The sequence below is a fragment of the Xiphophorus couchianus genome, chromosome 22, assembly GCF_001444195.1.
Source record: "Xiphophorus couchianus chromosome 22, X_couchianus-1.0, whole genome shotgun sequence".
Taxonomy (NCBI): Eukaryota; Metazoa; Chordata; class Actinopteri; order Cyprinodontiformes; family Poeciliidae; genus Xiphophorus; species Xiphophorus couchianus.
The window spans coordinates 12,179,586-12,201,116 of NC_040249.1; the positions used below are offsets into that span (position 1 = coordinate 12,179,586).

Genomic DNA, 21,531 nt, shown 5'->3' on the forward strand with positions numbered 1-21,531 from the left:
ATCAGTTGATGAGGGTTATCTTTACAACCTTTCTGTACATCATGTTAAAAATATTGCAAAGTTTGCATATCATAAAAATGTAGGAAATTAAATTGATAATGCTAAACAACGGGAACAAAACAAACATTGCAGGAGTAACAGGTTAGTAAATTTATTAATATAATCTTTCATTTAGATCAAATGATATGTTTCTTTACATCGTCATATAGTCATTTGGATTTTACATAGCAAAACCTAACTTTCATTCTTTTTTTAATCCAAAACATTTTTACCAGTCCCAACAAATGTATAAATTCTCTAAAAGCATTTTACGCCACGTTCAAATCCTCTCTGTCTGAGTCAGCTGTCGGATCAGGACACTTTTACCCCTGAGTATCCTGCGCTTGCCAGATCACTCCGAGTAGCTTAGCTGTGCAGGATCCTTTGTACTTACACTGTTGTCCCCCGCAGAATGAATTAAATCAGGGAGCGTCTCCAAACATCTCCTGCGTTTGAAGAGGGTGAACAGGGGGGGCGTTGACTTGACGTCAGTGTGGATTCAATTGCTTCCGTCACTGAAATCTCTGCCTGTGCTCTGTTTGGCAGTGATCCTGGCACAATTTCAAAATACAGATCAGCAAATATTAAACCTAAATCTGCTCTTATTTTTAAAAAAACCCATACCATTTCATTATTGCAGTAATGTAGGATTATCTGAGTAAGTTCACTGGCATGTCTTTCAAATGACCTCTGTCCTCCTGTGCCTTATTATGAGCTCCTAAAGAAGCCTTTTCATTAAAGTTTCTCTATTATATGAAGGTACTTTGTGTTAAATGTTAGCCTGCAGTGTTTGTCAGACTTATAAAATCTACTTAGACTAACTGCAGACTTCACTTTCACAGGGAGGTTAGTTTCTTTTTACATTAGCATGCATAAGAGAAACAGGACCTTTGCAGGGTTACAGTACAAGGAGCAGAAACAAACATGCAAGTATACAGTCACTTCCAAATGTATTCATACCTCTTTGCCCATGCTCTGTCATGTTACAACCACATACTTCAATATGATTTATTATTTTTTTCACATAGTAATTTTTCACCTCATAATTGTGAAGTAAGAGGAAATTTGTTTTTCAATCAGTTTTTAAAGAAATATATAGGGACAATAACAACCAGTTGCATTCAACCCCCTTTATTTTGATACTATTAAATAAACCCAGTCTAATTACCTTAATTGGTCACCAAATACATTTGTAAAAATAAAAAAAATAAGATTCAGTCTGAAACTTCATAGTTGTGCACTTCTTTGAGTCGCACTATCAAATAAAATCTGAACAGGTTCTGGTTGTGACATATTAAACTATATTCAAGGGGTGTGAATACATTTGATAGCACTGCAGCAGCTATCTGTTTGAATCCCCAGATCCAGAGATCCCTAATCCCTACACCCTTTGAGCTTATTATTTAGGTGGTGTATACAGCTTTAGTGACTGGCACAGATAAAAAACAATATTGAAATCTAAAGCTCCCCTACATTTGGCTATAAGCAGGTGATAAAATTCCCAAGACTCAGTTTTACTGGATGCGATCAAGTCAGTAGGAAGTTGAGGATGTTTGTTGGGTAGAATTATTGCAGTTGTGCCCATTTGGCTACTTGTTGACAGCCGGGAATGTTTTGACGGGAAAAGTAAATATAGTGTTTATGTAGAAAAAGCATTTCAGTTAGAAGATAGCATCTAGAAAAGGATGTAATGTGCTCATGAATCTAGGCAATTAAAGCATTTTTTTATGACTTGCATTGTTATTTTTGTATCACATACATTGGTAATGTTGACACTTCCATATAGATATAAACTAAAGAAACTTTGCTCTCTTTTTTAAACTTTTACCTCATTTCTTTACAATCAGACGGAAAATTGGCAATTTTATGGCTTTTTAAGAAGCTATGTGAAAATTGTGCTCCTGTTTGGTGGCCTTTTTCTCTTTCGCCTTGTGTTGTCAGTTGTGCTGGCAGTAGTCGGGCCCCTATTTGGCAACACCATAAGCTTCTTTCACAGACATTTTCTAGAATGTGGAAACGACCGCACTGTATCAATAATAATGAAAAAATAATTACCAAACACTTTTTTGTTTGTTCAAGTAAACCCTGTTTCATACTTTGATGTTTTGGTATTTCAGTGTAAGGTATTTTGTTCAACATTGTAAATATACCCACCATTAAAAGGTAGCATGGAGAAGATTTGCACCAAGAAAGTGGATAAAACTGAATGAAGCCCATGCAGTCTGCTGAAAGATTTCACTTGTCAGATGTGTTGTTAAAGTAAGTCCTATCAAGTTATTTTTTTTTTTTCAGGCAAAAAGAGGGCAAATGTATCCAGGGGTCCTGAGGATTTATAAGTGGGTGAAGAAGAGTTGAACAAGTTCAAATAACTTTTAGGTACACAGGGTGTCCAGGGAATAACAAGAGGACGGGTGTGCATGATTTATCCCTCCTCCTTAATTTTGTTGGACTAGCTTGTTACCGATGGCTGCTCTGACCCCTCCTCCTCCTCCAAACTCTTTTCTCCTTCTCGAGACTTTTTCCTCCTCTTGTTACCTAGAAACAGAGGAGAACATGGTAATCGTTGACATACATGTATTCTCCAGATGCCACAGCTGAGATTAAGCATAGTATTCCATTTTGTATCCGACTCAAACTGGCGTGAAACTCATCCGATGCCAAAAAATGACTAAATTATTTTTAAAAAATGAGTCACAAATCTGTGCCAGCAAGAACAGCTGCATTTGGAGGAGCTGCTCGACAGAAAGTGGTGGGCTGCTTTACAGGGACACTACACGTAATCTGTTGCTAGGAGACGCTCGGGACTATTGCTGTGGCTGACAGAAAAGTTCAGGCACATCTGACAGCATGTGTGGGTGAGCTGTGGCACGGAGCTCACGACAAACCGTTCACTCACTCAGTTTACGCAGGAGCTTCTTTCCTATGTTCTCCTCTGAGCTGGACAGGGACAGGGAGCTGATGAAGGGGGAGGTGGACGGCTCTGTAGGCACATCTGTAACAAACATGAGAGATTTCTTCATTAATGAAATCTCACACAGATGGGGAAAAATGCTCAAAATTACTTTAACTTATAGCAGTAGACCTGTAATACTTGGTACGAGTATTACACGTACCAAGTATGTATTACACGTACCATGTATTAGTGGAAGTAGCTCCACTAATGTTGTTAAACATTCTTTATAAAAACACAAGGGTAAAGCTTGTAGTACAGTTTTAAAAAATGGTATCACACCCTAAAGAAGTTAACTGAACTTATATACCTCGTTTCAACCATGCTGATAATCAACTATTTATAAGATGCAGTCACAAATCTGCAGGTCAGTTTGCAATTTATTCTTGAGTTTCTTGCTCAAAGGTACACCAAAATGGTGGTAGAAGAACCTGGAATCGCACCAACAACATTCCAGTTATGTAGACTACTGATTTAATACTAAATTGTTGACCCTTAAAAAGTCTGATATTAAAATAATTGTCAATACATTTTTTTATCTTATTTATTTTCAAAGTGAACAATTTAAACAAGACAAAACAACAATTTGCGATTTGACTTTTGCTCTTCGTTTTGTTTCATAATTGATTAATTGATGTCACAAAACAGTCTAGTGTTTGACCCAAATGCAGATAGAGGGCAGGCAGCTGCTGTGCAGAAAAGGGAGGGATATTTCATGGATTGACGTCAATGTTGTCTGGGTTTTTATATATTTTTTGGGGAGGCTAGTAGACATCCTTGAAATGACTGGTGCAATACATGTAAGAGATAACCTTTCTCTTTCTGGAGCTGCTGCACAGTGGCTGGTTCAGAGCGAACGGTGCCAAAGAGTGCGGCCGAATGCATACAGGTGGAGCAGAGACATGCAGAACACAGTGGGCAGCTGCAGCTGATGAGTAAGATAAGTGTAGCTTTAAGGATGAACCGGAAAATAAATGTCCTGCCATCCCGGTCGCAACAAATGGGTTGTGGAGCACATCGTGGCGGAACATAGTTGGTGTGTGTTTTTCCTCTGTGTGACGAAGGAGCCAAATCCAGTTGTACACATGGCACAGATCAGCAAGAACCATTACCAGAATGCCATGACAGCCACCCGGATGGATATTAATGCTGGGTAAAGTGAGAGTTTATCTAATAAATTGACTTAAGATGAATTCATAAACTATAAACTGTAATAGTGACATTTTTAAGAAGTGTTTTTGTGAACCTGCTGATTTTTTATTACATTGAATATATAATTTGAGATTTTTGGATTATTGTTACAAGTTAATTTTATAAACTACAAAAAAGTAATTGTAGGAATGCACAAATATGAGTATTTGGGTAGGTGTTGATATCTGTTAAGGCAGTATTTACCAATATTTCATTTAATCAAAAAGCTTTTTATTGAATTACTTGAGTCATCTCCAGAATGATCGATAGATTACTGAATTACTAAAATAATAATTTACAACAGCCCTAGTGCTAACTGGTCTTAAATGTACATTTTTCATGTATTTAATTGCACTGACTGAGACATTTCATAGATAAAGCTCAAACAATGCTATTATCCCCTCACTCAACCTAAAAATCATGGGCTTCAAAATGAACCATTAATACATACAGATTTTGAAAAGCAGCCTCAAAGGGTCAGCAGCCTGCTTACCATTGTCAGCAGAACTTTCCGGTCGGTCTTCATGGATGTAAGGAATCTCATCCATGCGAAGGAACACTGTATCATTTGGACTCCTCTGCCCATCAGATTTACTGCCTGTTTGGAGGGAAAAATGTTCAATAAAAGAGATGCCAGTAAACCTGCAGGTCTTTAGACTCTGCTTCTAGAGGGAGGTAAAGAACCTACCATTTACCATTTAATGTACGTTTATATAGTCCAGTGAAATATTAAATATAAGAGCAAAAGATTTAGGATAAGAGACTAAAATTTCTATTAAATAGAGATACTACAAGTGGAAAGAATTATATAAATACATGTTTTTCATTTGACAGTCGTCACCTCTGTTGCATCTTATGTCCAAGTCATACAGTTGCAAGACATGTGCCTTCATCACCCAGAGGAAACATCCAGGTCTTGTTAAAATATCCCAAATCCTTGTGGGTAAGCATGTCTTGGCCTAATGAGACTAAACTAAAACATCTGGGCCACAATTCCAAAAGAAATGTCCAGCTTGAAAACAAACTAAGAGTTGTAGAAACTAATTGTTCTTCTAAACTAGGAATCAATTTCATCACTGTATACATCAGCTTTTTGTAAAGGCAAAACATATGTAGACTAACATTTTTTTGTCTTTTCGCAACAGTTTGTTCTTTTTCTTTCTGGTTTATGGTGGTATTGTTATTTTAATGTATTTCTTGCTCGTAGCGCAATATTTTCCGCTTTGCTCCTCTATTTTCCTTTAAGACTTTAAATTGAATATGAATAGGGCTGTATGAATACACTTGCCTAGTCTAAAAATATATTAAAAAGTAATGACTTCTGGACTAACATCACTCCAGTACACTTTTATGGAGTTAATTACCTCCATATCTTTACTACCTACCCTTTTTTGTCTGAGTTGAATTATTGCAACGTAAGCAGGTGAGGAACTCACGAACAATGCGGTTTCTCTCGTTGAGCTGGGAGGTGCTGTGAAGGCCACCGTATGGATGGAGGTGTGCAAAGCGCGCCAGCCCCAGTCGAGTGTGTGTGCTCATTAGTGGGAGAGCGATGCTGTTTGAGCGAGCCTCTGGGCCTGGGGGTCTCCCTTTAATGTCAGGATCCATAGTATCGGGGGTCTGAGGAGTGCTGTCCATCCGGGTGGCTGTCATGGCATTCTGGTAATGGTTCTTGCTGATCTGTGCCATGTAGAGAACAACTATTATCATTATGTTTGCATGCATGGCTGCCTTTACACACTCTCAAGCCAAGCCATTGACTGAAATCGGGACCATATTTCCAGAACAAGAAGATTGGGTTAAAAGAGAGGGCATATCCGCCACATGAAGCCAATATGGTCCTGCTTGAAATGGAGCTCAATTATCCTTGGTGATTAGGGGTAAGAGGCTATGGGGAGGAAAGACTGAGGGACAGGATGTCTGCGTTAAGTCAAAATCCACGATTAGGACGTATCAAAGGCAAATTCTGCAGCAGGGAAGAAGTGCACATTATTCAAAATTCAGAGGAGCTTAAAAATGTGGTTTCTTGCTCATGATCCTAAGTTATTACCCTTAATGTACAGGAAATTAGAGATTTAATTGAGGATATAATGAAGGGAAAACTGAGGTTTACTTTAGTGAATAGTAATAGTGTTTATTTTCTTGTGTTTCTGTGTTTTGCTTAAAGCTCTCGAACCTTGATGATCTGCAGGTCTGTGAGTTGCCGCACTGAGTAGTCTGGTAAATAGGCCCCTCCGCCCGCTGTGAGCTGCCCCAAGCTGCCCCCGCTCAGTAACAAGTCTGACTGGTTCAGGCCGCTGCTTCGAGAGCTGTATCTGTGGACTGCAAAGAAATGCAGAAGATATACATATAAACTGTGTCTTGTTTTCATGCTCTGACCCGAGTTTATGCACGAGCAACTCCGATCCATCCATTGATTGTCCTTGGCAGGGTACACCCTAGACAGATCGCCAGTCCATCGCAGGGCAATGAAATGAACATTTTAAAATAATTTAGAAATATATATTCATATTTCAATTCAAATAATACCTAGACCCTTCTCTTGGTATTTGTCAGTATCTTTGAGAGCACTGAAACTGCCAGTCTCTGTCTACCAAAAATACTGAAACTCTCAACATATTCATCCTTCCAAAGCACATTTCCATACTTTAAGGAAAAACACTCCCCACAAAATGATACTGCTACCAACATTTTGTAGATTTCTATTTCAGATTGCATCGTTGACGCTACCTGCCCGATTATGATTTATCTCCTCCTCCGTCTCTCTTGGCAGACAGATTCTGGAATTCCTGAAGAAATGACTGAGGTTCATTTGTTTTTAAGCTTTTAAATCCTGCTGAAATATTCCTTGTAACAAGGTAGCCTTTCGCGGTTGGATTTTACAGTGAGGATGAAGCTTTGAGGCAGAGTCAGGTGGAAAACAGCAGTGGTTTATTCTTCATACAGAATCAACAACACTTCACAGGTGAAACTGCAGTCTTAAATAGTCCCAGCTGTGACGGATCAAACCACCTTTAATTCACAGGGCAATCTCAATTCATTTACTAAATACAAACATTTCCATTTACTTTTTATAAATATTTTATATTTTATCATTACACCATATGAAACACCACAAAACCCATAAACAATTCAAACACACACACACTTTTCAATGGCCTCTCCCGGAGACTATATATAGTGTCTGGACCCCCGGGGCAGTATTTGTCCAAACACCCTGGAGAGGACACAGAAAAGACAGGTGAGTTGCTCTACATTAGCACTCCACATCTAACAGATTATGCACAACACATTTGCTCAGCTTTACCCACCAGTAGCTCATTGCTCTGAGTAACAATTATCCTCCCTCCACAGGCAACCACCTCACTCATCAATGAGGAGCAGCTGTGCAGAGCCCAGAACAAAAGGCTACATGCTAATTTCTAAAAACACAATTAAAACTTTTTGTGTGCAAATTGTTATTGATGTGCAAATCTATGCTTAAAGTGCAATGCTAAATAAAGTGCGTGTTAATAAAGAGCAAAAAATACTTTAAAAAATGCTATACAGTGATTTCAGTAAAATAGTCCCAGTAACGAAGATCTCTTCATTACATCCCTGCATCTGTCTATTTTGCCTATGGTGTCTGCCATGCTACCAGAATGTTTTCTTAGCTTTAACTCAAATCTAGACAACTTAAGATAAGGGAAGGTTGTCTCCTTTTAATTCTGGTCCCAGAAATATATATTTGATTGAAACAGAATGCATCAGTTTGTGATCTTTAAGGATACACAATTTTTGAATTTAGTCAGCAGCTATGTGTCCTAGTCATTGGAAACATTTTGTCAAGTTCATGTCAAGGAAGTGAGTCAATCAAGCAAACACAAGAAAAACTGAAGATGCGTCTCAGGATATTATCCACCAGCATGTGCTTAAGTGCGAAGTTTTTAACACATAATCTCCTAAGATAGGACTTTTTAATATTTAGTAGAAGCTTACAAATGGTATTAGGCACAACTTGAGGATCAGACATTTAAAATGAGCTCAAAACCTCCACAAGAGATCAGAGGGAGAGCGTCTGTACGGCAGGATTTCTGCTTGATTCGCAGTCTTAGCTGGATTTCATATAATCTTCTGCAGGTCATGTCCTTCCACTGGGAAATTCTCTAAAAACACTTCCCTTAATTACTTTCTTCCCACGGCTTCTGCTGCAGCCTGACAGACGCTGGGTGGCATTAAGACAGGAAAAACATCCTCTGCTTTTGCTGCAGTCTTTTGCCAAAGTCTGCTTTCTGCTGCTTTTATTATCACTGTGGCAGCAGGTTCACTGGAACATGTTACTTACCAGTTGGCAGTGGTGGGATAAGCGCTGGCATGCCATAGTAGGAAAAGGCTCCATTTTCAAACCGAAGAGCTTCCTTTCCGATCTCCACCTCCACCCGTCCCTGCATCAATAATACATGTATATAGATTAGGCCAAAGCAGTTCGTTTTCATGTGGTCATGGTTTACATTAGTCAGCTAGCTGTGATAGCGGGGAAGTGAACGTCACCTGCAGAATGAGGATGAAGTAGTCAACTGGTTTGTTTCTCTGATAAAGATAGTGTTGAGGAGCGTGTTTGTTCTTGGGGTCAAACTTCAGGTCCTGCACGACACTCGGGTGTTTGATGAGGCGCAGCAGGATCTTGTCCGACAGGTGACACAACCTGAACGGCTCCACTTCTACAAAGCAAATTCAGACAACCACACATGTGTGAGAACCACACGAAAACAAGAGACAAATACTTGGTTTTAAGCATCTCTTCTTTTCTTGCTGTGTTAAATATTACCTGTAGCTAAGAAACGGTGTGTGGCAAGCAGCAGCTGGGGAGAAATCTTCACTTTCAGCTCATTTTCTCCTAGCTTGAAGATAGAGAAATCCTGTTGCTTTCTCTCATGGTGGGACACTCGTCTCTTGGTCCGATTGTCAGCTATGAATCAAAAATTAGTAGCATGTTTTAAGAAGAACACAGCCTATGTTGCAGATTTATCAAGAGGCATGAGTACTTACACAAAGCACTGCAAGAAAAACGGTATAACATTTACATACGTTGCTTCTAAAAGCAGTTTTTTGGTGCTTCAGCTGTAGAAGCATCAGTGAAGCCTGGATTAGATATGAATTGGAGTGTGTTTGGCATTTAAAGGCCTCACTGTTGAGAGCTTTTCCAGCCAATTAAAAATGAGCGGATTATGGGGCATATCACTGAGCTGGGGTCATTTATTTGCACTAATTAATTATGTATCAGAAAGGAGCAGGAAAACTCAGGCAGGAGGGGATGGAATCAATAATTTGATTAGCAAATTTAGGGGCTGTGGAGAAGTGGAGGGTCCTATCATGAAAATATTATGAGCTTGAATTTAATGAACCTCTGAGAGTGACCCATTGTTTCATGAATGCCAATGAAAGCGGACTGCATTCCTACGTGATGTATTGTATAAACCTGTAGTCACAAAAGTGATTGTAACATCTGAACTCAGTGATCTTCAGGAGCTTCAAGATACGTTTGTGAATATAGTCTGTCTTGAACAGCCATTTTTACAAAACAGAAATATATACTCACTGACCACTTTATTTTGTACACCAGTCAACGACTTGCTTAAGGAAGCAGCAACGTAGCCAATCACATGGCTAAGTTGCTGAATTTGGACAATATAGATATGGTGATGACAATTGCTAAAGCTTGAATTCAGCACTAGAACGGGGAAGAAAAGGTGTCCATGTCACGATTCATGTTCTGTCCTGTCCATGCTGTGCTTAAACACTCATTCAGTTCACCTGCCACGCCTGCTGATTGCTTACCTGTTCCACCTTAGACACCTCTCAGCCTCCTTGCCAGATTATCAACAGCCATGAGCCAGTAGAGATCCAGCGTTTTCTTCCAAGCCTTCAGTGTTTCTTCGACCCTTTTCTGTCCACAGATTGACCCCCCTCCCCCTGCCAAGCTCTTCACGGATCCCAACTGTTCTGGATTTCTGGACCCTGACCCAAGCTTTGCCTCACGACCACCGAGTATTGCCTGCCCCACAAGCTAAGTTTGCTCTCTCTGCCCTCCCGTGTATGACCTCTGCCTGATTATCGTCCTAGTCCCTGGGTCAGGGGTGGGCAACTCCAGGCCTCGAGGGCCGGACTCCTGCAACTTTTAGATGCATCTCCACTTCAACACACCTGAGTCAAATAATGAGGTCATTAGCAGGACTCTGGAGAACCTGACTGCACTTGGGAGGTGATTCAGCTGCTGGATTCAAGTGTGTTGGACCAGAGAGACTTGCAAGAGTTGCAGGACACCGGCCCTCGAGGACCAGGATTGCCCACCCCTGCCCTGGGTGTTGCCTCGTGGATCTCCTTGTGGAGTATTTCATTGGTTCCACAGCAGCCTGTTCTTCCTGGTTTCTCTGCTCCACCCGTCCACTGCACTACAGGTCAGTTAAGCTGAACATTTCTAAGTTACCCCTCTGTTATCAGTGCATCACCAGCCTTCTCCCCTCTCTTCTCAGTGCTGTGTTTGACGACCACATCCTGAGCTGCAACCAGTATCTGAAAATTTAATTAAACTTGATTTTTCCTTTCCAAACTCCTGTCTGTGGTTGAATTTCCGGGTCCCCACTGAGTGTCCTTACAGTCAAAGAGATAAATATGGCACGGTTGTATACGCCAGATGGGCTGTCTGAGTATTTCAGCAACTGCTGATCTACTGAGAGTTTTACACACAACCCTAGTTTTGATTTTCAAATAATGGTTTGAAAAAAGAAAGTTGCCAGTTAGCAGCAGTTGTGTGGACAAAACATTTTGAGCTGTCAGTTTTAGGAGAATAGACAGACTGGTTTGAGATGAAAAGGTTGCAACAGTAACTACAACCAAGGTGTGCAAAACACTTTTTTTTTTTTTTTTCTTAATGTTCAAACAACTTGAAGTAAATGGGATACAGCAGATGAAGAGCAACCCATGTTCCACTCCTGTCTAAGAACAGTCAGTGAGTGTCTGTTTCCGCTGCAATTATCTGATGACATCGCCAGAACTTTATCTAGACACCACAACCTGCCTGAATATTGTTGCTGACCTTGTCCATTTCTTCGTGACCTCATCTTCTGATGGTTACTTTTAGCAAGATGATACACCTCGTCATACAGCTATGATTTTGATTTGGCTTTGTGAGCCAGATGAGTCCTCTTTCCTCCGATGGCTTCCACAGTTACTAGATTTCAATCTAATAGTCTATTCAGGACTTGGTAGAGTCGGAAATTGGCATCACAAGCGTGCAGATAACAAATCTGCTGCAACATGCTGTCTTGCCAACATAGACCAGAAACTTAAGTATTTTGCCACCTTGTTGAATCTAATGTCACTAAGTTTTAAGGGAAACTTGGTTCAGCCCCTTACTAGTGAAGTGTATCTAATAAAGACGTGAGGGGGGATATTTTTCATATAAGTGGGAACAATAAAACGGCACTAAACATTGTAGTAGCTGTGAATCTGAAAGTGTTTTTCTACGTACTGTACAGGTCTGTCTCATCCACAATCTCAGACTTGATGATTTCTTCGATCACATCCTCCAGCGTTACAATGCCCATCACTTCGTAGAAAGGGTCCCCCTCGCCTTCGCTGTTCACCCGCTGCACCACGGCCAGGTGAGACTTCCCTGCATTTGTCAAAAAAAAAAAACAGCTTCACTTTAGAAAGTGAAGCTGAGCTGAAAACTGCTCATGCAATGGGGCCGGGGAGGCAACGTCACTGGATTAAAAATAGCTCTCAGTCAACAGCCTCCAACTGGTCAAGATGAAAATCAACACAGACTGTTGAGACAACAAGAGCATGTAAGAAGGGATCTACTTTAGAGGTCTAGTTTTAAATAAATTCAGCACCAGGGCTTATGTGTTCTCAGACTGGACAGGCGATCGGTCCGGAGACATTTTGGCAGTTTGTAAGACCTCAACCCCCTTATGTAAAACGCTGAGATTACACAATCCAACTGATGATGCCCGCATCTGTCAAATTAACTGCCTTTGCTGCTGTCACCTCTGTGAGCACAATGCATGGGTGCTGTGTGCACTCATGAGCAAACCTCCTACTTCAAACCCCCACTCACAACAAGCCTGTGAGACACAGTGACACAACTAGCCTGCAGCATCCCTGCATCTGCAAACCGAATGTGACAAGAACTCGATGTTGCCACAACCTTTGAACATCACAAGGAGAAAAAATCAGGACAAATGTCAGAGGCAACAATTTTTAATGTTTTTTTTTTATTATTTTAATATGCTGCTGCTTCAATGCAGATATTCAAACTTAAAAAAAAAAAAAAGGCAGCTTGGTAACTGCCTTGGTACCAAGCTTGGTAACTTGGTAATGTTACCTAACCAAATTTACAACGTTATTTGGACACAGATTTCATGAAATAGTCTCCAGCCATACTTAGAAGCTGAAACTGCAGGAGACAGGCTGATTTAGGGGATCGCTGCCAGAGGATAAAATGAATGCTTTAATCCAGTCCAACAAGAGAAAAAAAAAAAATGAGGTTGACTGACAGGCAGCCATCTTCACACATCAGACTGTGGCTGTGTGAGATTAGCTGAGACAGCAAGGCTGCTCTCAGAGCTCAGGTGATGCAGAGTAGGGTTTGTTCTCAGCAGCTGATGTTCCCAGGAACTGCATTACATCATTCACGTGTTACATAATACTCTTGCAGAGCGACACACATTCGGCATGCTCACGCACGCAGACACACATGCCTGGGGTGAAACTGGGTCCTCCGTAAATGTTCTTTTCACAAATGCTTCTGCTCCAGCAGTTTCCCAGACTCCTGCAGACTATTTTTGTAAATCATCTGTTCTTTTAGGTTGTGCTTTTTTTTAAATAAATTTTCTGCAAAATAACACCTATGAGGAGAAGGAGATGCTTCAAAAGGTTTATGGATGTGCAAATAAAACAACTTGCAGAAAAAAAATTTAGTTAAAACTAAATTTTGTATATCTCTAAGTTGTATTTGGTCTAACGGAGTTTCATTTGTATTATGTGTTAAAATTACTCATGCATGAACAATGTTCGTATAAAAGTAACAGCAATACCACAGAAAAAGTTAAACCGAAAGTAAATAAAATCTAATGATGATTCATGCACTTATGGCTTATCAATAAAAATATAAACTATACTGTATATATATATATATATATATATATAAAAACAGTGATATGTGTAAAATGATCATGTTTTAGATATTTTTTGTTTAGAAATACATTTGTACATCTCAAATAAAATGTAAAATGCCTGTATTTTCAATAAACTTTTAATCCAATATCCTTTTCAGGAATTATTTTTTACAGTTTTCACTTATCTTAATTTGCTGTTTACTTTAGTTGGTTAATATATATTTTTTGTGGGAATCCTTCTTGCTAACACGTTTTGGAATCCAGTGTCTTTTACTCTTATGAATACCTTTGTATTTAAATCATACATTTATGTTTTGTTGCTTTTTGCCCCCCGTAAACATTTTTATTTTACTATTTTAAACTTTTAAATGGAAAATGCTTATTCCAAAAAAACAGTATAATTTTGAAGAACTGCTGGAAACAGTTATCTGATGCAATATTTAGGACTTAGAGAAATCTCTTTTAATCTATTGTCATTAACTCTGAATTTAATAGGGATTGACTGTATATTGTATGTAACTCAATCTGAAGATGACTTTTTGATTGAGATGAATTTATTGACTAATCTAACCTGAATTTGAACTGAAATAGTTTCCATATAAATTGCACGGTGTTTCACCCCTGTTTCTATAAGCCTTTTGTGTGTAAGCAGTGTCAGGCCAAGTTTTAGTGGAAGCAATCCCCCTAACTGGGCTGTTGGGGTCACTAATGGGTCCTTTAGGGTCACATGAATCACTTCCCCAAAATCAAATCAAATTTTATTTGTATAGCACATTTCAGCAGCAAGGCATTTTAAAGTGCTTTACATCATATCAAACACAGAAACGCAAAGTCATCAAGTGGGGGTTCTTGCTTTTGCATCCATAAAAGGTTTACCGGTAACACTCCTAGTGTGTTATATGGAACGGAATACCTATTGGTATTTTTATTCCCGCTCACAATCACACAGTTTAAAACGATGTAAACAGCCTTTCAACGGGCTTCCGGCACGAGGCTCCGTACACCTCTTTCACGGAATTTCGAGCAGGGACTCCGTCGTCTCTCATGGATTTTTGTGCAATTCTATGGCACCTACTATGGTAACTAACCCACACTTCACCTGGTTCTAGCAGAAGTTTCGTCAGCAGAAGTCTAGTTTCTTTTAAAGTAGTTAGGATATGAATTGAACATGTTTGTAAAATGCCTTAATATGTCATCTGTTGAATGTTGGTTCTTGAACTGAGTTCAGCTTAAGTTTACATTATGTAGATTTGTTTAAAATTGGGAACATCTGACATAGAAGTCAAAATCATTTAAAGTTCATTTAACTGTTACAGACACATTCCATAAACTAGTATTCAGGACTGGTACAACTAACTCAACTGCATTCACTTACATTCAGCATCAAAAGTTATCCAATCTCAAACTGTAACGTTCATCAAAAAAACAAACAAAATTGTTGTTTTTTTCTGAGGAACAACCAAACACACCCTCTTGGATATAAAAATCGTCCTTGTCTCATGATGGCATTGCTAAAGTTTTGAAGTTCTGGTGGCAACAATCTATCAGCAGTAGACGCAATGCTGATCTGCATCAAAATATACTTTGAATCTTTCAGAGTCATGCGTTTTCTTGTCTTTCTATAGAGAATTATATAATTTACACGATTGGCCTGATGATGCATCCTAACCATCAAGACTTGTTTACATTTGAAATAGCTATTCTCCTCGTTAGTACAGTGGTGAGTATCCCCGCCTGTCACGCGGGAGACCGGGGTTCGATTCCCCGACGGGGAGTAAAGTTTGTTTCAGGTCCCTCTTGAAAATGAGATCTAGATCTCAACGGGGTTTACCTGATTAAATAAAAGAATATATATATATATAGCTGTTTAATGTAAACACTATAACCATGGCAAGGCAAGTTTATTTGCATTGACAAATTTTAACAGAAATCTATCTTAAACAAAACAAAACTTACTTGCAAAGTTTCTAAGTTTAGGTACCATTTTTTATGAATGTAGCCAAAATATTTTTGTAATGTACAAAAGATTTCAACATGATGCTGAGACTGAAATCAAACACACTTTGTGCAAACAGTGCTTAACCTGTGAATCTGAGAGGAAACAACAAAAAAGGTTAACGTTTCTCCAGACATTTATTCATGCTGTTCTCACTTATGCTTTTTTAAATTGCTGATGACATTTTCATTCTCTGCTCGAAGCAACATCCCGACCCCTGCTCAGCGAGACATCCTTACGGCTTCCAGCCAAGCTTCCTGAACAGCAGGAAGTGTTAATCCTTGAAAGAACAGAGAGAAGCTGGAGAGAAGAAGAGCAAGAGGTTGCAGCTGAATTTTTCATGAAGGATTTTAAAAGCACAGTGGGTTGAAATTTAAGCATATTATAGACATATAAAGGTGAATCTGGACTTTGCCTTCCATAACTCTGACATTTACACAACTTGAATCCCCACAGGTCATATGTCAACCAATGGGTCATCATATAAATTTTGAGCTGACCTCTTGCCCTTCTAAGTGACAAACTGTCAAAACTGGATGGTGTCATCAATCAAAATGTTGAACTCTGTTAAACTAAAACAGACTTAAAGTGTAAGGCAAATGGTTTCATATCGTTTGAACTTTTTTCAAATTACAACCACAAACTTTATTGCATATAATTTGGGTTTTATGTGACAGACAGACCAACACAAAATAGTGCGCCACTATGCAGGAAGTAACATGCATGGTTTTCTAGCTTCCAAATAAAAAGCTGACGTGTAGAATGAACATGTACTTAGCTCCCATCAATCAACACTTTGTAGAATCACTAGAGTTTGCTGCAATTATAGCTTCAAATTCAGCTGTACTGCTAAGACAGATTCTCAATTTTGACATATATGCATTTACCTATAACATAGCAGCCTAGTAGATTATACTTTTTGACCAAAAGATTCAATTTTGGTAACATCTTGCCCAGGCATACCATGGACTTTTTCAGTAATGCTTTTCCAGACCTGCCTGTCAGCTTTGGGGACAGCCAGGTAGGTTTGTAGTTATACTTTTTCCATTTTCAGATGACTGATTAAGCAACGCTTTGTGAGACGTTCAAAGCTCAAACTTTTCCATACCTTTGCCCCTGGCCTGCCTGGTGTGTTCCTTGGTCTCCATTAGGCTGTTTATGTTATCCAACAAATACGTAAACCCTTTCACAGAACAGGGGCAAAAGAATCCAGGCATGCTCCATGTTTTCAGATTTTTATTAGAATTTTTTTAGAACCAAGTAGCACTTTATTTTCTACTTCATCATTATTATCTACCCTGTGTTTATCTTTCACATAAAATCCCAATGAAATATATTGGAGTTAGTGTCTGCAAAGTTCAAAGGGCATCAATAATTTTGCAATGCGCTTCCAAATTGTAATCTTCATATAACAGTTGTGCCGGTAGCTTCTCATCATCTAAATTTGATTTGATGCTGAAAGTGGAGCAGCATGAACTGTTTTCTCTTAAGTGCTGATTCTAAATGCTCAATGTTATTTTCAAGACTGACTGGAGTCCTACGACATGTTTGCTTCAAAGTGAACAGATGCTATCACTGTCAGAGGCAGCGTGTCACTATCAGTCAGCATTTATATTTTTTTTGGGCAATAGATCTGAGTCACAGAAATACATTGACATTATAGGACAGTGAAGTTTACATTTTAGTAAACTTGTTTTGGACTGTTGAAAATGTGTTTCTGTTTGCTTTAGTTGCAGGCAAATGTTTCAAATCAGTACTACCATACAAAGGAATATAATATAATCAGGAATATAATCAGTTGTACCACCGTTGAGGCAACATCTGCCATCAAGCATTTAGGTTGTCTATTGTCTATCAGTGAGTCTATTATACTATGACTGGGAAGGAATTTTGCTTCACATGTCTTTGTAGAATTGTTTTAACTCAGCCACATTGGAGGTTTTTTCAGCATGAATGACCTGTATATAGTCATGCAGGTACATCTCAATCAGATTTATGTCCAAACATTGTCTAAGGCACTCCAAGGAATAGACAAAAAAGAACTTGGGCTTCAGATAACATACTGATGGTTGGAGATTCTCCTTCTGTATGTTCTTATAGGATTTATTTTTCATGTGGTAAGACATCTGGGTTCTGATCAGACAAACAGCCCCAAACCATCACACTACTTCCACCATGTTTGACTTTAGCAATGATGTTTATATATATATTTAAATATATATATATAAAAGATACTATCTCTGATTTGCACCACCTGCAATGGCAAATGTAATTAGCAAAAAGTTCCACTTCTGTCCTCTTATTCCACCAAATATTTTCCCAAAAGTCTTGTGGCTCATCCAGTTTATTTTTGGCAAATGGTGAAATGATTCATTTTGGTCAGCACTGGTTTCGGCCATTGCAAGTATCTTGTGGAAATTGTTTTTGTCCAGTTTCTTTCTTATTGTTGAATCATTAATTTTGACTGTTCATTAAAAAAGAGCTTGTCTTTTTAAGGCTAAGGCTTAAGGTTTTACTAAGGCTATTTTTGTCTGATATTAACATTTGTTTGATGATTATAAAAAATTAAGTGAAAGCAGAAACAAATTTGGGGGGGGTACTACATCTACATAGTATCGTAGATGAGTGGAGCTTTTATTATTGTGAAAAGAGGACAACAAAAATGAGGAAAGCAGCAAGATGTGTTTCAGAGAGTTGTTTTGAGAAAATGACTTATATCTCTCATCAAATTCTTAAGACAACTCCATTATGGTTCTTAATATTTTCTAACCTCTGGCTGAACCATATCCACATTCTCACATTTCACATATGGTTTTCAGTGTTCTGGGGATCAAAGTGTTTTTCTGGCAGATCCACTTTAAACCAGTGAACTGATGTATACATTTACTTCTGCGAGGAAAATGTAGTTTTTAACTGCATGTCACTTCAAAGCACATTTAACTCCTAGGTGGCAGAATGTCTCCCTGCTGCTCCAAACATGTGGCGCCTCATGCACTTAACACTGATTTCTCACTCATAAGTCACGCAAGTTCTGGACATGTGAAAACACAAGACACAGAGGGAGGTTTGCAGAATATTTCCACAGACAAGACCTCTTTCTGGGTTTAAAGTTGGGTTACCTCTCTTGAATTCCTCCAGCATCACGTCCAGCTTGGTGTCACTGAAGACGCAGTGCATGGGATGCTTGTAGAACTGCGTGATTGTTTTCAATGGAGTGCAATCGTCCGGATCCACAAAGGCCAAGTCTTTCACGAAAAGGATGTCCACAATGTTGGACCTGTCGTTCTCATAGACCGGAATTCGGGTGAAGCCGCTCTGCATCACGTCGGACATGGTGCAAAAGTCCAGGACCGCATCTGATGATAGCATGTAGCAGTCTGTCAGAGGGGTCAAGACATCCTCCACGGTTTTGGTCCTCAGCTCCAGGGCTCCCTGGATGATGTTCAGCTCCTCCTTGACCAGATCATGATATGGATCCGTGACGCGCAGCATGGCCACCAGCTTCTCCCTGGTGTAAAAGCTGCTGATTTCCTGGTGCAGCATGATGTCCAGAATCTTGGACACCGGGTATGCAATGGGGAAGAAAATTAGCATCAGCAAACGGGTGGCGCAAAGAGTCTTGGAGGCGATGGCGAGGCTGTGCCTGGACGCAACGGAGTGGGGTAATATTTCTCCGATAAAGAAGATCCCCAAAGTGCAGGAGGTAGTCGATAGTGCGGTCATTCCTAAAATCTGGCACATCCACACCACAAAACACGTATTTGTGAGGACGTTGCCCAGCACCACAGTGCAGAGGATGTAGTTCCCATGTTTACGCACGGATTCTATTTTCCGTGCGTATTTCTGCTCCTTTTCTGTGCCGCTGTTCTGCAGGACCCGCAGCTCCACGGGGTCAAGAGCCAGCATGCTGATGTTCAGCCCGCTGCACAGGGCAGATAGCGCTAATAAAAGCACAGAGACCCCCGCTTGGAGCCAAGCATCTGGCTCCGGAGGTCTCTCCACCACAGCCAGCCAGAAGTCTTTGGTCCTGAAGTGCTTCCATTTCACTCCGTCAAACGCACACATGGAGTAGTATTTGATCACCTCATCTTTGCGCAAGTCTTTGGCCAGCAACTCAAGCAGAACAGAGTTGTGACTTGAGGTGGACCTGAAGGAGCCCAGCAGTTCTATGTCGGAGCTCCGGGAGCTCTCCTCCTCACACGGGTCTCCCTTGGAGCGGAGTCCCCTCTCCGCATCCTTGCTGCCGCTGCTCGGCTCCTCTATGAAGGCGATCCACGGAGCTGCAGGTGCGGCGTCAGGTCTCCCGCTGATGTTCGCGCTGTTAGGATGCTCGGAGTAGTAAACCCTCAGCATGAAGCGAGCCCCCTCGGTCGCCCTCAAAATCCCGTCCTGCACGGACACATCCCCGCTCTGAGTGTCTTCGGGGCGAACGCCAAGCAGCGCCACAGCCGGGGCTGGCAGAAAAGAGAGGATCACGGTGAGAAAGATGAGGGAGAGCCGGCGCGGATGCAGGATGCAGCAGAGATCATCCGCAGCATCCACAGCCATGGTGCTGAATGAACTGAAGGACGTGGGAGAAGTAGGTCACGTGGTGTGCGGATGGGATGGATGGAGCAGCTGGTATGTTGCAGAGGGAGACAGGGGGGGGGGGTTAGAGAGGGGAGGCAGTTGGAAGCTGAAATAAAAATGACCAATTCTGACGTATGCTCGACTTCCTTTCTGCCGCTTTTCCAAAAATAGAAAGGGAGAAGCCCTGACATAAATAATGAACGTGATTCAGCACTTAGCCTGAAACTGGGCTGGGCTGCCGAAAAATAAATAAATAAAAAAATTGGCGCAGAATTTTAAGCTAGAATGCAAAAACAAAAAAATAATTAAAAAAAAATGTTGCAGCAACAAAGCATGTGTATTTAAAAATGCTCTTACACTGTAAACTACCCATGCTGCAACCACTAGATGGCAGTATTTCTCCTGGTTTAGATTTGACCCGCTGTCCAAAACACTGGATAAAATTTGCTTAGTAGAGTTCAAGTTAAAAAAAACTCGAGACATGTTTGATTTAAATCTAAGTGTTTTATGTGCTCGTCATAAATCACCGTTTTAAATGCGGGAAGTTTGCTCATAACGAATAAGGGCGAAGAAGGAAGAAACATTAATTGTGTATCCTGAAAGTTGATTACATTGTCAGAATTTTTATAATTACTGTTTTATTAGATGGCGAGCAGAAGAAGCGCAAATGTCAGGATCATAATTATTGATATCTAAGTTTAAGAAGAGCACCAAACATACCAGTTTAAACGCTTAGAAAAGCGGTTGTTATTAGCAATTATTCAGTTAGATGCTGGCTTTATGTCGAACATGTTCAGACAGTGCGTTTCAATGACTGAAACCATATAAAAGTATAGCCATATAAAAGTAACATATCCAAAAAGCAGTAAAAATAATTAAATCAAAATAAAAGAATAATTAAAAAATAACATCTTAGCTTTTTTTTTAAAGCTAACCCATCCTCTTCTACATCAAAATTGATCTGTTCTCTTCCTACTTCTACCTCAACTCAAACCTCATACGCATATGCAGCTCTATTTTCAAATATGCCGGTGAACACAGTCATGAAAATACACACAACTAGATCATACATATCAACTGGAGACGAAAACTACTTAGACATTCTCCCTGTCTGCACTTTAAGAAAATCAAAACCATGTTTAAAATTAAATGCTTTTTGGACTGGTTCCTGTTAGGAAGAGGCTCTATCTCTGTAAGAATACTGGAAAACCAAAACGTGTGGTTTGCTCGGAACCAGCGCCGTTTAATATGAATATTATCGAGGTAGCATTGCTGAGATTTGAGTTACTGTTGTACATATGCCAATTTTATTATTTCTGAGTTTTAAAAAATATTCGTGTAAGGAGTGTCTCTTTATTTATTCATTTGTTTATTTTTTTTCCGTTCATATTTCAGCTATAGAGATGAACAGAAGTGAAGTTTTCAGCCTCTTGAGCCCCGTTGAGCAATAAACGAAAGGTGTCCTTTAAAACTCTACATCCTCCTAATCGGCTTCTTATCATGATCTAGATCTTTGGGTAAATTTATTGGATCTGGATTTCGAAGAGAGGAAGAAATTAGTGTCGCTTGAGATTAATCGTTAGATCACGACACATAAGGCAGGGTATGCTGACACCAGATTGCAA

The 21,531-nt window shown here is 39.8% G+C and overlaps 1 protein-coding gene, 1 long non-coding RNA gene and 1 other non-coding gene across 3 annotated transcripts; 2 read left to right on the plus strand and 1 right to left on the minus strand.

Moving 5' to 3' along the window:
• Positions 1 to 135: 135 nt before the first annotated feature.
• Positions 136 to 19,960, minus strand: cnnm1 (cyclin and CBS domain divalent metal cation transport mediator 1). Its single transcript, XM_028007535.1, has 10 exons — positions 18,457 to 19,960; positions 11,691 to 11,834; positions 8,988 to 9,128; positions 8,711 to 8,880; positions 8,505 to 8,604; positions 6,357 to 6,502; positions 5,617 to 5,860; positions 4,674 to 4,778; positions 2,936 to 3,031; positions 136 to 2,574 (listed from the first exon to the last, which is right to left on the minus strand). Exons 1-10 carry the CDS (start codon positions 19,883 to 19,885, stop codon positions 2,489 to 2,491), a joined length of 2,661 nt encoding a protein of 886 aa, XP_027863336.1. The 5' UTR covers positions 19,886 to 19,960; the 3' UTR covers positions 136 to 2,488.
• Positions 10,523 to 11,854, plus strand: LOC114138324 (uncharacterized). Its single transcript, XR_003594188.1, has 2 exons — positions 10,523 to 10,617; positions 11,698 to 11,854. It is a non-coding gene; the product is annotated as an uncharacterized LOC114138324 (long non-coding RNA).
• trnad-guc (transfer RNA aspartic acid (anticodon GUC)) lies at positions 15,045 to 15,116 on the plus strand. Its single transcript has one exon. It is a non-coding gene; the product is annotated as a tRNA-Asp (tRNA).
• Positions 19,961 to 21,531: the final 1,571 nt, after the last annotated feature.

Bases quoted from the DNA above. Each gene is read 5' to 3' on its own strand.
- cnnm1 (XM_028007535.1), bottom strand. From the start codon at position 19,885: ATGGCTGTGGATGCTGCGGATGATCTCTGCTGCATCCTGCATCCGCGC. The intron at 11,835-18,456 runs GTAACCCAACTT...TGACAAATGCAG, and splicing joins GCTGGAGGAATTCAAGAGAG to GGAAGTCTCACCTGGCCGTG. The intron at 4,779-5,616 runs GTGAGTTCCTCA...CCCTCCAAACAG, and splicing joins CGAGAGAAACCGCATTGTTC to GCAGTAAATCTGATGGGCAG.